Source organism: Gymnoscopelus braueri, assembly GCF_963280865.1.
Source record: "Gymnoscopelus braueri genome assembly, chromosome: 18".
In the NCBI taxonomy this organism is placed as follows: domain Eukaryota; kingdom Metazoa; phylum Chordata; class Actinopteri; order Myctophiformes; family Myctophidae; genus Gymnoscopelus; species Gymnoscopelus braueri.
In genome coordinates, this window is record NC_137618.1 from 50,974,901 (window position 1) to 50,989,427 (window position 14,527).

The window sequence follows — 14,527 nt, forward strand, 5'->3', positions numbered from 1 at the left end:
AATAATAAAGGATCTTACTGTTGCTAGGCAGAGTGACCATGTTGATAGTAGTAATATTAATAATGTTAATAATAATAAAGGGTCTTACTGTTGCTAGGCAGAGTGACCATGTTGATAGCAGTAATATTAATAATGTTAATAATAATAAATTATCTTACTGTTGCTAGGCAGAGTGACCATGTTGATAGTAGTAATATTAATAATGTTAATAATAATAAAGGATCTTACTGTTGCTAGGCAGAGTAACCATGTTGATAGTAGTCATATTAATAATAATAAAGGATCTTACTGTTGCTAGGCAGAGTAACCATGTTGATAGTAGTAATAATAATAATAAAGGATCTTACTGTTGCTAGGCAGAGTGACCATGTTGGAGGGTTGGGAGGGGGGGCCGACCCCCCAGGGGTTGGAGGCCGTGACCCTGAACTGGTAGTGACCTCCTGGGATGAGGTCATCCATCTGGACACACAGCTCTGTGGTGTTGGACACCGCCTGCTGCCATAGCAACGAGTCTGGACACAACAGAAAAAGACATTCAGCCAATGAGAAGAGAGACTGAATGTCCCGCCTACAAAGCAGAAGGTTCCAGGTTCCATTCCCGGCACTGCCAATGTGTCCTTGAGCAAGACACTTAACCCCTCACTGCATGTATGTACACACACACACACACACACACACACACACACACACACACACACACACACACACACACACACACACACACACACACACACACACACACACACACACACACACACACAGTACCTTCTTGCCTGAACTCCACAGTGTAGCTGCTAACAGTGCAGTTAGCGGACGCGGCCAGTGGGGGGAGCCAGTGTACGATGACCGCTGTGCTGCTAGCCTCCTGGGCTACTGGTCTAGAGGGGGCTGCTGGGATACCTGGATGGACCAATCACAACAAGACACGTTGAAGCACAACACACATCCCATGAGTCCATCCCTCGTTCCCAATAATCGTCTGTCCGTCTGTCTGTCTGAGACAGACAGACAGTTTCTCTGATTCTGCGTATAAACAGGAAACTGCACTGTCTCTTTAAGTTTTAGGGGTGCAGGGACGTAGTTTGGCTCAGCGGTACCAGTATTGGGCCGTGATTCTTGTGAAGGTTCTAACGCGTAGCCATGTTCCACGTGGAGTTCTTAGAACCACCATCACCGGTAACCGACTCACATATCAACACTCTCTCTAACCTCCTATGAGCACTCCTCCTGGGCTCACAAGTGTCAGCCGATGAAGTGCTGTCTTCAATATATGACAATTTACCCAATATAGGGTTTTAAGCACTTTCCTCACATTTGATCTCAAATCAGAATGTGGCATTGTATTCCCCATATAAGAAAACCCAATAAAGCAAGATGCAATCCAGTTTATACCTGGTTTAGTCAAAAGGATAGGTTTTTTATATATATTTCAGCATAGTGGTGGCCGCCATTTGTAAATGGTCCATTTTCAGGCATCAGCCATTTCTGAGCTGGCCATGATCAAGCATATTTGGATCCAGCACCCCTTATTACAACTTATTACCCCTAAAACCATGTATGCCATATTCACTGCCAGGGGTTTTCTAAAACAGTTTGCAGCCTCTGCCAGCATTTTTAACGATTTCATACCTTTTCAAGTAGTCGCAGAATATTTATCTCCAGTATGATTGATCCCCTGATTGTTGCTAATCACTGAAGGTGTTCAGGTGTGGTTTAAAAAATGTCAAGAGGTCATCGCGACCTCGTTGACATTTGTTGTTTGAAAATTTGAATTTCACTCAAAAATACATAGCAAAACATAGGAAAAATGTGAACATTTTCTCAGTTTATTCTTTAACATTGAAGTGAATGGAGCAGCAAATCTTTGGATCGCGTTATCTCCTGGTTCTTTGTGAAGAATGGAAAAACGGAAATCGATGGGGAATCCAAGCTAATAGAAACCGCAGGCTTTCTATTCCTGGAAAGTTAGCATGCTATAATGGAAGCCATTGTTCTCGCGTTAAATAAAATACATTTAAATGATTTTTACATGTAGACTCATTTCGATTGTTGACATTTTGGAAAATGGGCCAAAAAACGAACACATTTCAATCTGGTTTCTTAACACTCAAAGTAAAATTGTTCTATTGACCCTTATTGAAAACTAAACTTTCACATGAATTTGAAATGAATCAGTCATGGCAAGATTGTGTACTTTACTTTACTACACATTTTATTTGACACCTTATAGGACATAGCAGTGGCGGCCATTTTGTGGTGCCACAGATAGAAAGCTCATTAGTTTTTTTTCCCATAGAGATTACCGAAAATATTTATGTATAAATTACTTTAAGCCTGGAACCAAGCCATCCAGGCTCCTGGTCAGTCATGACCATAAAACATTTGATTCTGTGTCAAACAATAGTTGAAAACAGAAATAAATGGTATTTATTTAATATATTGCATAATATAATGCATATTCAAATATGTTTTGACGCAGATTCTGATTAGGAATCAAGGTATAGATATATTTTAGGAATACCTCTGTATGCCGCACGGGTTTCAATTTAGCACAAATGGTTATATGTGGATCCCCCTGATATAAAATTATGGCACGAAAAACATATGTCCATTTTGACAATGGAGAGGTTATCATATGTTAACACATTGACTGCCAATGGAGAGGTTATCACATGTTAACACATTGACTGCCAGGAATTCATTCATTGATTCATCTGCCAGCGTTTTTATTAATCTTGCCATCTTTAGTTATCGGCAGTTGAATATGGCTTGTTTTCACCAAAAGTGCAATCTGAGTTAATGTATCTTTATAAATCTGTTAACGTTAGGAATTTGTTTAAATCACATGATTTCCAGGTGTATTCTTCTTCGGGAGTCCCGGGATCAGTCACAGGTTGCGGAAGAGCGCCCTCTATCGTAACCACCGAATACACCAAATGACGTCTGACCAATTGCAAGGTTTTTAAAAGAGTAATTTGTCTGGGAGTGACAAATATATGAGAGTGTGTATACAGTCTAACTGCATTTTGGGAGTATACATGGCTACTACATATTTTTAATGCAAATGCTGAGACAATAGTTTTTCTTTTTTTTTGTGTGTATGTTCTCCTTAACACATAGACCGCCGGGCCCGTAGTTCTACGGGCCGTTAAATCCAACGGTTAAGCGCCGATCCCGTAGCCTACGGGCTGCGGTGCTTTTTCCTTTTTTTCGAAAAAAAAAACTTTTTTCAATTTTCCGGTACGGCACATTTCATTGTAACACCACCGGAAACAGAATTATTTGGGATCCGGTTTTGGCGATCACGCCGGCTCCCATTCTAAAGCGCACGCTGAAACTCAATTCTCTTCCTGTAGTTTTTTCTCCTCGCTGATCACTGTTTAACATAAACCGTTCTAACTACAACATGGCGGCTCCGTTTGACACGTGGTTTGGACTGGTACACGCAGGGAGATCTCCGCGATGTTTACAAACAGTGCACAGCTCGATCCTAAGGATTTTAACGAGGTCTATGGCGACGTGAAAAAAACAAAAAACAACAATAAAACGTTGGCACTGGTGAGTACATTATGAGATTAACCTCTGGCGGTCAATGTGTTAAGTGTGTGTCTTTGTAATGTGCATGTAATTTTGTCAAAAATCGGAAATACGTGCAATATTACCCGATATGGTGCCTGCAGCCTGGTGCGCTGGTGAAAATTACCTCATGACACTTCCCCTCAGAAAACGTAACCCTCTGGCTGCTGGTACATGCATCATCACCGTTTATACAAACGGCCAGAAGATGGATCATAATGCATATAACATTTCTGTGACCGGTTGAAAAGGTTATAAAACATGAAAATCGCTGGCACTAGGTGAGTATATTATGAATATACTCTGGCAGTCTATGTGTTGTTAAATAAAGTATATACCCCCCCCCCACGTAGGGGCGGGGCTTACCTTGTACTCTGATGGAGGCGGAGGAGGAGGCGGAGCCATGGTTGTTAACGGCAACGCAGGTGTAGATCCCGGTGTCCTGAGGCATCAGGTTGCAGATCTTCAACAAGATGTCCCCCGTGTCCCTGCAAACACCAACGAAGAAGAACAAAACTTAATGTATATACACTACAAGCCCCCAGAGCCGAGAGGACGCAGTGGTCAATCATAGGTACTGCAGCTTTATTACGGCTGCAGGGTCAGACACATGAACGAGCAAAAACGGTTTCGACCAATGGCCAAAGAAATCGGAAATTGACACAGATGCGTTCCCGCCCGGTCTTAATAAAGTATTACCTGATAGTGATGGAGAAGCGGGTGTTGTTGACCACCAGGTTCTGGTCGGGTCCTCTCAGGGTGACGGTGGGTTTGGGTCGGCCGCACGCCTTGCAGCACAGCACCACGGTCTCTCCTAACGCACACACCACGTCCCCCAGGGGCACCAGGAACTCTGGGGACACTGGGACCCAGCAGAAAAGTAAAAAAGGAGCCCCCTCTCAGTCTGTACATAGGCTGGAGGAACGCAGGCTTTCTAAGGCCTAGAGGGGCGGATCCAAACCTAGCGCTGGAATCCAACGCAAGCTTCATTGCTTCACCAATCTATGTGCCCCCCATCCCCCCCTCTCCAGCCTTTGCACAGAACACTGACGCCCCTCTGCACTCTGATTGGTTAGGAAAATACAAGGTTCACTCCCACTCCTGGGCCCACAGTTCCTGCAACGTTGCCCCAGGCTTTTTTTTCTTTTGAAAGAAAAAAAAGAAACGGCATGGGTTCCCGAGGCCAGTCTGTACTAGCCTGGTTCTAAACCATAGACCCCGCCCACTCTCTGAGTGGACCGCCTCTTGGTCTGGCGTTAAAATGTGAGCCTAGGATAACTTCGGTACGCTCCAGTACCATCCAATGAGAGTCGGAGGTGGGGGTGGGTCTGACGACAAACCAATCAGCGAATATCTGTTAAAACAAGCTGTGCGATGTCAGATGTAGGCGGATCCGTGGATCTCTTGTGATTGGTTTAGGGAAATTCGAATCCCCTCCCCCTTGCAATCGCCGACACTGCAGCCAATTTCAGACTGAAGCCCCACGCAGCTTCAGTCTGATAATCAGGCTCAGTCTGTACAGGATGCAGTTTGCCGGGTGCACGGCTCACCAAGCTTCACAGTAAGAATGTAATATAGCCAGCAATTCACAGACGCACGGACCGACAGCAGCACGCAGGCGCGCGGGAAGTCCTTAATACCTAGGGGGGCTGTGCGTGGGGGGGGGGGGGGGGGGGGGTACTCCTCGCGGGCGCGCGACAGTGCAAACACCAGGTTGAAGTTCATCTATGACCGTAACAGACCGCTATGATCCATGGCTGGCGTTTGTTTTCATTCTTATGAGACCAGAGACCGCATGGCTCATTTGCATATCCTCGTGAATATATTATGCGTATGCAAATTAGCCATGCGGTCTTCCGAAAATATATATATATATTATTATTATTATTATTTATTTTTTTCCCCCATCACCAGTTGGGCTGCAGCCCCCATAGCCCCCCCCCCTTCCCGCGCCACTGGCAGCACGGACGTGTTTCCTGTTTTCATCCACGCTGAGGAAGGCTTGACGCCGACATGTGTCTGTGTATGTATGCTGTCCGCAGTGGTGGATTTTTTTTTTTAAATTTTTACTTAAGTAAAAGTATCAATACTGCAGTGTATAAATACCCTGTTACAAGTAAAAGTCAGAAATTCTGAATTTACGTGTACAAAAGTATTGGTATCAAAATGTATTTTAAGTACCAAAAGTAAAAGTACTCATTATGCAGAATATAAAATAATTGTTAAATAGCTCTATATTCTGATAGTACTCATTGCTATAGAGTATTTGTTCAGTAAAAGGAGTCTCCTTGTCTCTCCACCTCTTTATTAAACAGAAAATGCATTTTCGTTTCAGTTTCAGTTTCATTTCCAATTTTATCCAACCAGGACAGAGATCTCAATCAGGATACAGATTAAACAAGTGAAATTGGAAGTGGTGACACTAAGAAATTAGCAGACAAAATTGGAACTGGAACACTAACAAATTAAGCTTAAAAATGGGTACTTTCACCTGATTGGCTGAGATTTTGACACCATATATTTTCTGTTTATTAAAGAGCTGGAGAGACAGGGAGACATCTGTTACTGAAAACACACTCTATAGCAATGATTACTATCAGAATATAGAATTTTAACCTTTTAACAAAACACTTTTTGTTTTAACCAAAAAATATCACTTACCCTACCTTTAAGGATGATTGTATTTTAATATATTATAAGAATAGTATAACTATCTGTGAAATATAACCCATTTATTTCACAAAATAATGTGGTGGCAAATGACCAATATTTAGTTATATAGGTCTCAATATGTCACATTCAGCCCTGGACTTCACTGACTGAAGTAGGGTTCACATTAATCACATTAGATTCACAGATTTAGAGATTTTATGTATTTTCCCCACAAGTTATTTTCATTCAAAGGAAATGTGATTGAACTTGTACTAATAATGACTTTGGTTGATTTTTCACTCTTTAAAATATAGTATTTCTTAATTATTAATAATTACAGCTTGTAGATTGGCTATTTTCACGATTTTAAATTGTTTTTAAATAATAATAAAAAAGGAACATACAAGATTTCCACCCGACAGCCATAATATATAGCCAATATATGGTTCTGTATCAGTATATGAGTCCGTTTTTGCAGATTTCATTCTAATTGGCTACTATGCCTGCATATGAATTTCATGGGCCTGGGTAGGTCACCCTGGCTTGGCGGAGATATGTCCTGTTGCGCACACTCCGCACAGCAGCAGCAGGTGAAAGCAATTCACTTAAACGAGGGCAGTGTTGCGCACCAAAAAACTGACTAAAACTGTCACATTCTAGCTGCTGAAATACACTTCCCATTTAGATCATTGTTGACAAACGAACAGAACATGGATGTGGTTTGCAAAAGGATTATTTATTTCTTGTCCGTCAGAGCGGTGAGGTCACTCTTTTGTATGATATTGATAGCCTAAACTTTTAATTTGTTTGCAGTTATTCTGTTGCTTGCTTTATATTAAGACTCATAATTTGGGGATTTCGCTGTATTTTATCAGATGTATTCATCTATATTTTGCTTTTGAAAAAAACATCGCGGCACATCGGTCTGTAGGACTACGGAATCCTCTCTCTCTCTCTCTCAGGCTAGAAATCAAACCTACCATTGATTAGTTCAACAGGCTGCGTTAGATTCATCTCCTGTTTGGCCCGGGTAATGCTTTTGTGTCTGTTACACTGTGTTGCGGGATTCAGACGGCATAGGAGGCTCAAAATCAAACCTACCTACCACTGTGCATGTTGTAGCTGCGCAGCTCAACCAAAGGGACTGGTGTCTAAAAAAAAAAACGTATTGACAGGAAAATCGCGCAGAGGAAAAACTGTGAAATCAGTTGCTGGGCGCAGCTGGGGCACCACGGCCACTGTGGACGTGAAAGCATGTCATTATTCGAGGGGCACACGGCCAATGAGAGGGGCAACGACGTGGCCGCCGTGAAATTCCTGCCCTGATCGCGACGCATTGTGAGCTTGTAGATCTGCTATTTTCAAATGGCCGTAATGTATATATACAGTTTATGCCTATTGAGTTTGTCGTTTCTCATGTGACTATCACTTGTGTCATTTGCGCCGTGCAGTCAACTCAGCTCACGTATTAAATGTAGTTCCAAATACTACTACGAGGTGGCGCTTTGGAGTCACTTTTTGTTTCAACAGACAGTTATGCAAGTCCTGACCGGAGTCTACAGAATACAGATCTACGAGCTCACAATGCCTGACGTGTGTTGTCATCAAAATTAGAGATACTACTAGCTCACAATGCCTGAGCTCTCAGTCGTGCTGAGTGATTCTAATCTATCTCTCTCTACTCCTCTCTACACGTCTCTCTCTCTCTCTCTCTCTCTCTCTCATCTCTCTCTCCTCTCTCTCCTCATCTATCTCTCTCTCTCTCTCTACTCTCTCTCTCTCTCTCTACTCTCTCTCTCTCTATCTCTCTCTCTTCATCTCTCTCTCTCTCTCTCTCTGACAACTGTTAATAAAGTATTCAATCAAATACTCTGTTTTCAAATAGTTGTAGTGGAGTATAAGTAAAAGTACTGAAAATTGTAAATACTCCAGTAAAGTAAAAAATACCTAAAAAATTGTACTTAAGGGATATTTCAAAAAACTTTTGGTCATTTTATCGTCTACTCAGGCCTTTGTGAGCCCCCAAGACAGTTTTTAAGTTGCTCGATTCAGTATTTAGATATTTTGATATTCATTTTATCAGACACGCCCCCAAACCCATTGTAACTTTCAAACTCCACTTTAACCATGTTAGATTCATAAAAACACCCGTCCTTGTGTCTGGTGACTCATAGCGCCCCCCTAATACGCGAGGGGGCCGTGTTTTTTCAATTACGTTTTTCATTTATTTTTATATATTTTTTGGAAAATGAAAAACAATAAATTCAATAAAAAAATTAAATAAAATAAATGAAAAAAATAATCGGAAAAAACACGGCCCCCTCACGTATTAGGAGGGCAGTATTGATTGATTGATTGAAAAATTTATTAGGCAAAAGAATGTAAAACAACACAGTTACATTTATAATGCTTTTGTCTAAAAGGTCCGGCCAAAAAAGTCCTTGCGGACTTGTTTCCGTTGGGGTCCCTTGAGTTAATTTCATAGACATATATAGTAGCAACCAAACAGTTCAAAAATCAACATGAAAATACAGATAATACATAAAAAAAATACCACTATGTACAAAAAAAGCATTTAAAAAATATATGTACAAAAAAAAGGGGGGGGGGGAAGCATGGAAAAATAAAAATGATATAAGGTTGTATAGGAAGGTGGCGTGTCTGATAAAATGAATATCAAATATCTAAATACTGAATCGAGCAACGTAAAAACTGTCTGAGGGGCTCACAAAGGCCTGAGTAGACGATAAAATGACCAAAAGTTTTTTTGAAAGTGAAATATCCCTTTAAGTACAGTACTTGAGTAAATGTACTTAGTTACTTTACACCACTGGCTGTCCGTGCGTCTATGAATTAAAACCAGAAGGACTTCTGAGTGCTGGCCATTACTTTCTGACACTGAAACGCGCGCGTACACTCACACACACACACACACACACACACACACACACACACACACGCACACGCACACGCACACGCACACGCACACACACACACACACACCTTACCTTCCTGGATGAAGTTGGGGTTGAACAGCTGTAGGAGAAACGAGCCAGCATGTTAATGACATGAAAGAGTGCCAGGTTTTTTTAAACAGGGTACAGCCAGTGCCAGCGTTTTTAAATTAAAAAAAAAAAATTTAATCGTTAAAATCGTCACAAAATATTTTCCGTGATCAGCGTCCTCACGGTGACAGGGGGGGTCTCGTAGAATCGAAAGAAAAAAAATCCGATCACAGTAATCCGTTCCATAATTGCAGCCAGTTGAAAATAGCATGTTTCGCCAAAAATACATAGTAAAACACAGGAGCCGAGATACAGAATATTTCCCAAATATTTTAACCAGGAAGTGAATGGAGCAGTAAATCTTTGTAACACGTTATCTCCTGGTTCTGTGTGCGAAAAAAAATCTGGTTCTGTGAAATTTTTTTATTTTATTTATTTATTAATTTCATTTTATTTTTTACCGTTTTTGGCACTCAATGCGTTTCAACTAATGTCATCTAACAAATACATTGCGCACACGTGCGCTGCGCATGTGCGCATAGGTGCGCGTAGGTGTATACGTGCGTGTGTGTGTGTGTGTGTGTGTGTGTGTGTGTGTGTGTGTGTGTGTGTGTGTACTCGTGCGTGCGTGTGTACGTGTGTGCGCGCGTGTGCGTACCTCCATGCCTGTCTTAGGCACTAGGTCATCATCACAGTCTGACTCCTCTGAGCTATGACTCTCCTGTAGAGGAGAGGAGAGGAGAGTAGACAAATAGAGGTGTGGGGAAGAGCACAGGGTGGGAGGGAGAGAGAGAGGAAGAGGAAAGACACGAAGGAGTGGGAGGAAGGTAAATATGGAGGGATCAGATTAGTAGAGGAAGATAAATTGTCTGTCTGTCTGTCTGTCTGTCTGCTTGCACCTCTTGGTACTCCAGCACCTCAGTGTCACTGAAAACTCAATCTGGGAACCCATCGCCAACTGAAAATGAAAAACAGCGCCCTCTGCTGTTTGTTCTATGTCTGTTGGCTCTGGGGGGAAGAAAACGTAGAGCCAGAGCGCAAGGAGACCGGTGTTTGTGTATGCCTATGCCGCGTCACTTCCGGTTGGTGCGCTTGTGTTTTCATTCCCACTAACAATATTTCTACACGGAACACTAACACCACTTCTCCCAGAGAACATGGATCGTTTTGGTTATAAGCCCACTTGTTTCTATGATGAAAGAGTAAGTTAAAATGTGAATATATTTCCGTGGTTTTGTCTGCTCCGCGGACGCTATTGTTAAATTAGTTTCGGTTTGTTTCGAGGGGGAAAGATCGACGGACATGTGAATCCCGCCCACTACATTTGATTGGGTAAAGCGCGGCCTGCTTCCTGATCTGAAGGCACGCCCACTTGTAGCCCAGTGTGTACATGTTACGACGAGCCTTCACGACAGATTCTCACGCAGTGCAGAATCTGTTCTTGAGAGATTACTGAAAACTAAGCTTCAAACCTCCCAAAACACACCGATTCGACTGCTTCTCAGACTGGGGCCCATGACTCACCAAGAAGACGGGGTTAAACAACTAAAGATGGGATTGGTCTTCAAACTTGTAATTGCAAATTTGCCTGAAATGCCCCCTATACCCGCATATCTGAGTAAATACCTCCAAAAAGTTAGTGACACCCCACAATCACAACTAGAGGGAGCGTAAACAACGATCTGGTACCACCCAGCCATAAAACAAACATGGGCAAATTCGAAAAAAAATTGGTTAGTGTTAGCGTCAGATCTACAACGTCAAAACACTTTGCGATGCGACACGTTTTGAGCTTGTAGATCTGCTATATTGGCTACTTTAGTGTGACATACTAGAATGGCACTAATTCTCGAAAAAGTTAAAATATGGAAATACGAGCTCTGTGGCCCCCTGGTGGGCCCCCCTGGAATGACATCCATCGATGGATCAATGGACTCCAGTCATGGAGGGTTAACATTACATACATACATATACATACATACATACATACATACATACATATACATATATATAATTAACCCATTAAAACCTGTAACGTATGTGTCACTTTATATTTCTTTGGCTATTCAAAAATAGAATATCTACAAGCTCATCTACGAGCTTGTAGATCTGCTATTTTTTGGGAAATGTGTGCAAATCTTTGAATATATATGAGTTTATTTATTTTATAAAAATAAAAATAAACTAAATATTTTGTAGAATCGGAACCTCAGGTCTTAATGGGTTAATAACATACAACATTACATTACACTCAAATCAATTTATTTAACTGTCAGTCTGTAGGAGGAAAGAAGTGCACACACACACACAAGTGCACACAACCACACACACACACACACAAGTGCACAAAACCACACACACACACACACACACACACACACACACACACACACACACACACACACACATGTGAAGGAGGACAGGCACATAGATATAGAAACCTAGATACCTCATTGGCCTCTGCAGTTCGTTGGAGCGACCTGTTTGGTATGGTGGCCGCCATACGTGCTGTGATTGGCCAGTGCCCGTCCCCCCCGGAAATGGGGGGAACGGGCACTGGCCAATCACAGCGCGTCTTTTCCAGGACTTGTCAGAATCTAGTTGTCCCGCCCCCACCTGCCTCTCATTGGCCTACTGAACGCCCCCTTCTGTGACGCACGCGGAAATTTCCAGCTGTCCCCCAGGAACAAAAGCTTCCTTGCCCAGGAAGCGGAAGCGCGCCCGCTGTGCCGACGCTTCAGAGCCAGAGGAGGCGTCTACCTTTATATGTCTGTAACAATCTGCCTTTTTATCTGAAAGGATAATTACTACTAAAAAGGAAAAACAACGAGATCGGTGGGTGTTTTAACTGATAAGATTTTTTATATAGAAGCCTTTGTATAAACTGACAGAACACAAGGTGTTTAAATCAAATAATATCACTTTGAAATTACTTCTGTCCCTGTTACTCTCCCTGATAAATAAAATAAACAAGCAAACAACCAAATAAATCAAAAACAAACAATAATCACTTTAACTGCCCCTCCCTCCCAAACAAATCCCACTGTCCCTTGTAACCCGGCGGGTCACAACGCAAATACAAACAATAAACAAATACACACAGCGTTTAAGAGTCTGTCATGCACGCACGCTGCTAAAATAAATAAATAAATAGTCCCGCGACCGCTCTCTTCGGATCGCGCTCCCGCGACGCAACAGTTCCTTTTAATCCTTTTACTCCAAATGAAAAGAAAAGTCTTCTCCGCCCGATGCGGCCCAAATAATAACTAGATAACGGGGTACCCCTCTAATTTGTATTCCAACACGAGCAGAACGCTCGGGTTGATCTCACCGGTTTCGGCTGTCGGCTCCAATCCCGACCGGCGTCTCGACCACGGCGCTCGGATCCCACGGCCCGACAGAAACGGCAGGTTCCTCTCCGCTGGGTTCGAAAGTCCGTTAACCTTGGCTGCAGCTTAATGTCACGTTTAAACTATCAAAACGGTATAAACTGGCGCTTCAAAGTCTCTGCTTTCCTCCTCCGTTCAACCTGGCACAAACGGTTTGGTTCGTTCAACCCCTCTGTTGTGTACCACACCCTGTATTAATAACCTCGGGTGGCACTAATGATTCAATTATCCCCCCCAATCAGACCCATTACAGCTCACGTGAATAGGACAAGTTCATATTTTCTCATGGCTTCAAACATGTTACATACAGTATATTTTACAAATATAATAACATGCACAGGTCGAGTGGAATACTAATAATAATAATGTGCAATTGTCACAGTCCCCCCCCCCCCCAAGCTGGAAGCTAATTTTCAAGTCCTACCAAAGTAGGGTTTGAGGTTGACCACATTAAGCGTATCCACTTTGTCACTATCTTTCCATTTCACTCTGTAATTTATGGGGCCTGTCTGACTCGTCACTATAGCTGGACCTGACCATTTTGGTGCAAGCTTCGACGAGTATGCATCAGATGCTTTGGAGAGTGGATGTGTTCTCACCCAGACCAAATCGCTCGGCTGGAACTGTACATGTTTCCGCCGGGCATTATAATACTTGGCTTGTCTGGCTTGAGCGACACCCACCCTTCGTTTGACCTCTTTGACCATGGCCTGCTGCCTTTCTAGGAGATTGTAAGAGGGTTGTGAGGGCATTGGTGGAGATGCTAACATACGCTCCAAGGGTCCGTACAACCCACGGCCCATGGACATTTCAGCAGGTGTATGGTGGTCTCATGCATTGCAGTGTTGATGGCGTATCGGAACTCGGGCAACCATTGATCCCACTTGTTGTGCTGGTCTCCCACAAATGATGCGATCATAGTCTTGATGGTCCGGTTTGCCCTCTCCGTGACGTTGGCCTGGGGGTGGTAGCTGGTGGTGAACTTGTGTACCACACCCCAGGTCTTGCAGAGATCGTCAAAGACATTTCCAGTTAGTTGTGGTCCGCGATCCGAGATCAGGTACTTAGGGACACCCCATCGAGTGAATATTTCATCTTTAAGGATCGCACTAAGCCTCGGGGCTTTACCATCTCTCAGCGGAAACATTTCCACCCATTTGGTGTAGTAGTCGATGGTGACCAACAACATGGTGTTTCCCTTCTTGCTCCTCGGGAACGGCCCCATCAGGTCGATCCCGAGGGCCTCTCCTGGCTGGCTTATCTGGGTGGACTGCAACATACCGGATAGTTTTTGATTCTCTGGCTTGTACTGCTGGCAAACTTGACACTTCTTAACATAGTCCCACACCTCTCGGCGGACCGTCGGCCACCAGGCCACCTCGAGAACTCGAAGTAGGGTCTTTAGTCTTCCTAGATGCCCACTCATGGGGCGGTCATGGAAGTACTCCAGGAAACATTGGACAAGGCTCTCGGGCACCACCACCTGATACTTCAGTCCGATGTCCCTGGTTGGTTGCCTCCGATACAATATTCCCTGAATCTCCTCGAAGCCTATCCGATCGGTCCGCTGGTTCGACAGGTCGAGGTTCTCCAGAAGATCTCTGACCTTAGGATCCGCGCTCTGTGCTTTGGCTAGATCATCTAGCGTTGTGGGTAGTTCCGAGTTGCCAGACACTGCCACTACTGCACACACTGTCTGCTGTTCAGTTGGAGTCACCGCCCGAGACAAGGCGTCAGGGACGATGTTCAGGTGACCCTTCCTGTAGTATATGTTGAATTGGAATTCTTGAAGGCGTATTGTCCAGCGAGTGAGTCTAGACGAGGACTTAGGGTTCTTGAATGCCCAAGTGAGGGCAGCATGGTCGGTGTACACGTCAAACTCCACTCCTTCAAGGAAGTGTTTCC

General features: G+C 43.3%; 1 protein-coding gene across 1 annotated transcript in view; it reads right to left on the bottom strand.

Annotated features, from left to right (window-relative positions):
- Positions 1-14,527, bottom strand: part of LOC308105879 (kalirin-like) — a 229,571-nt gene that overhangs the window by 8,614 nt on the left and 206,430 nt on the right. The window contains 6 exon segments of the mRNA XM_080456807.1: positions 348-512; positions 766-900; positions 3,943-4,064; positions 4,276-4,438; positions 9,237-9,264; positions 9,892-9,954. Of these exon segments, the coding sequence (XP_080312933.1) occupies positions 348-512; positions 766-900; positions 3,943-4,064; positions 4,276-4,438; positions 9,237-9,264; positions 9,892-9,954 (676 nt within the window).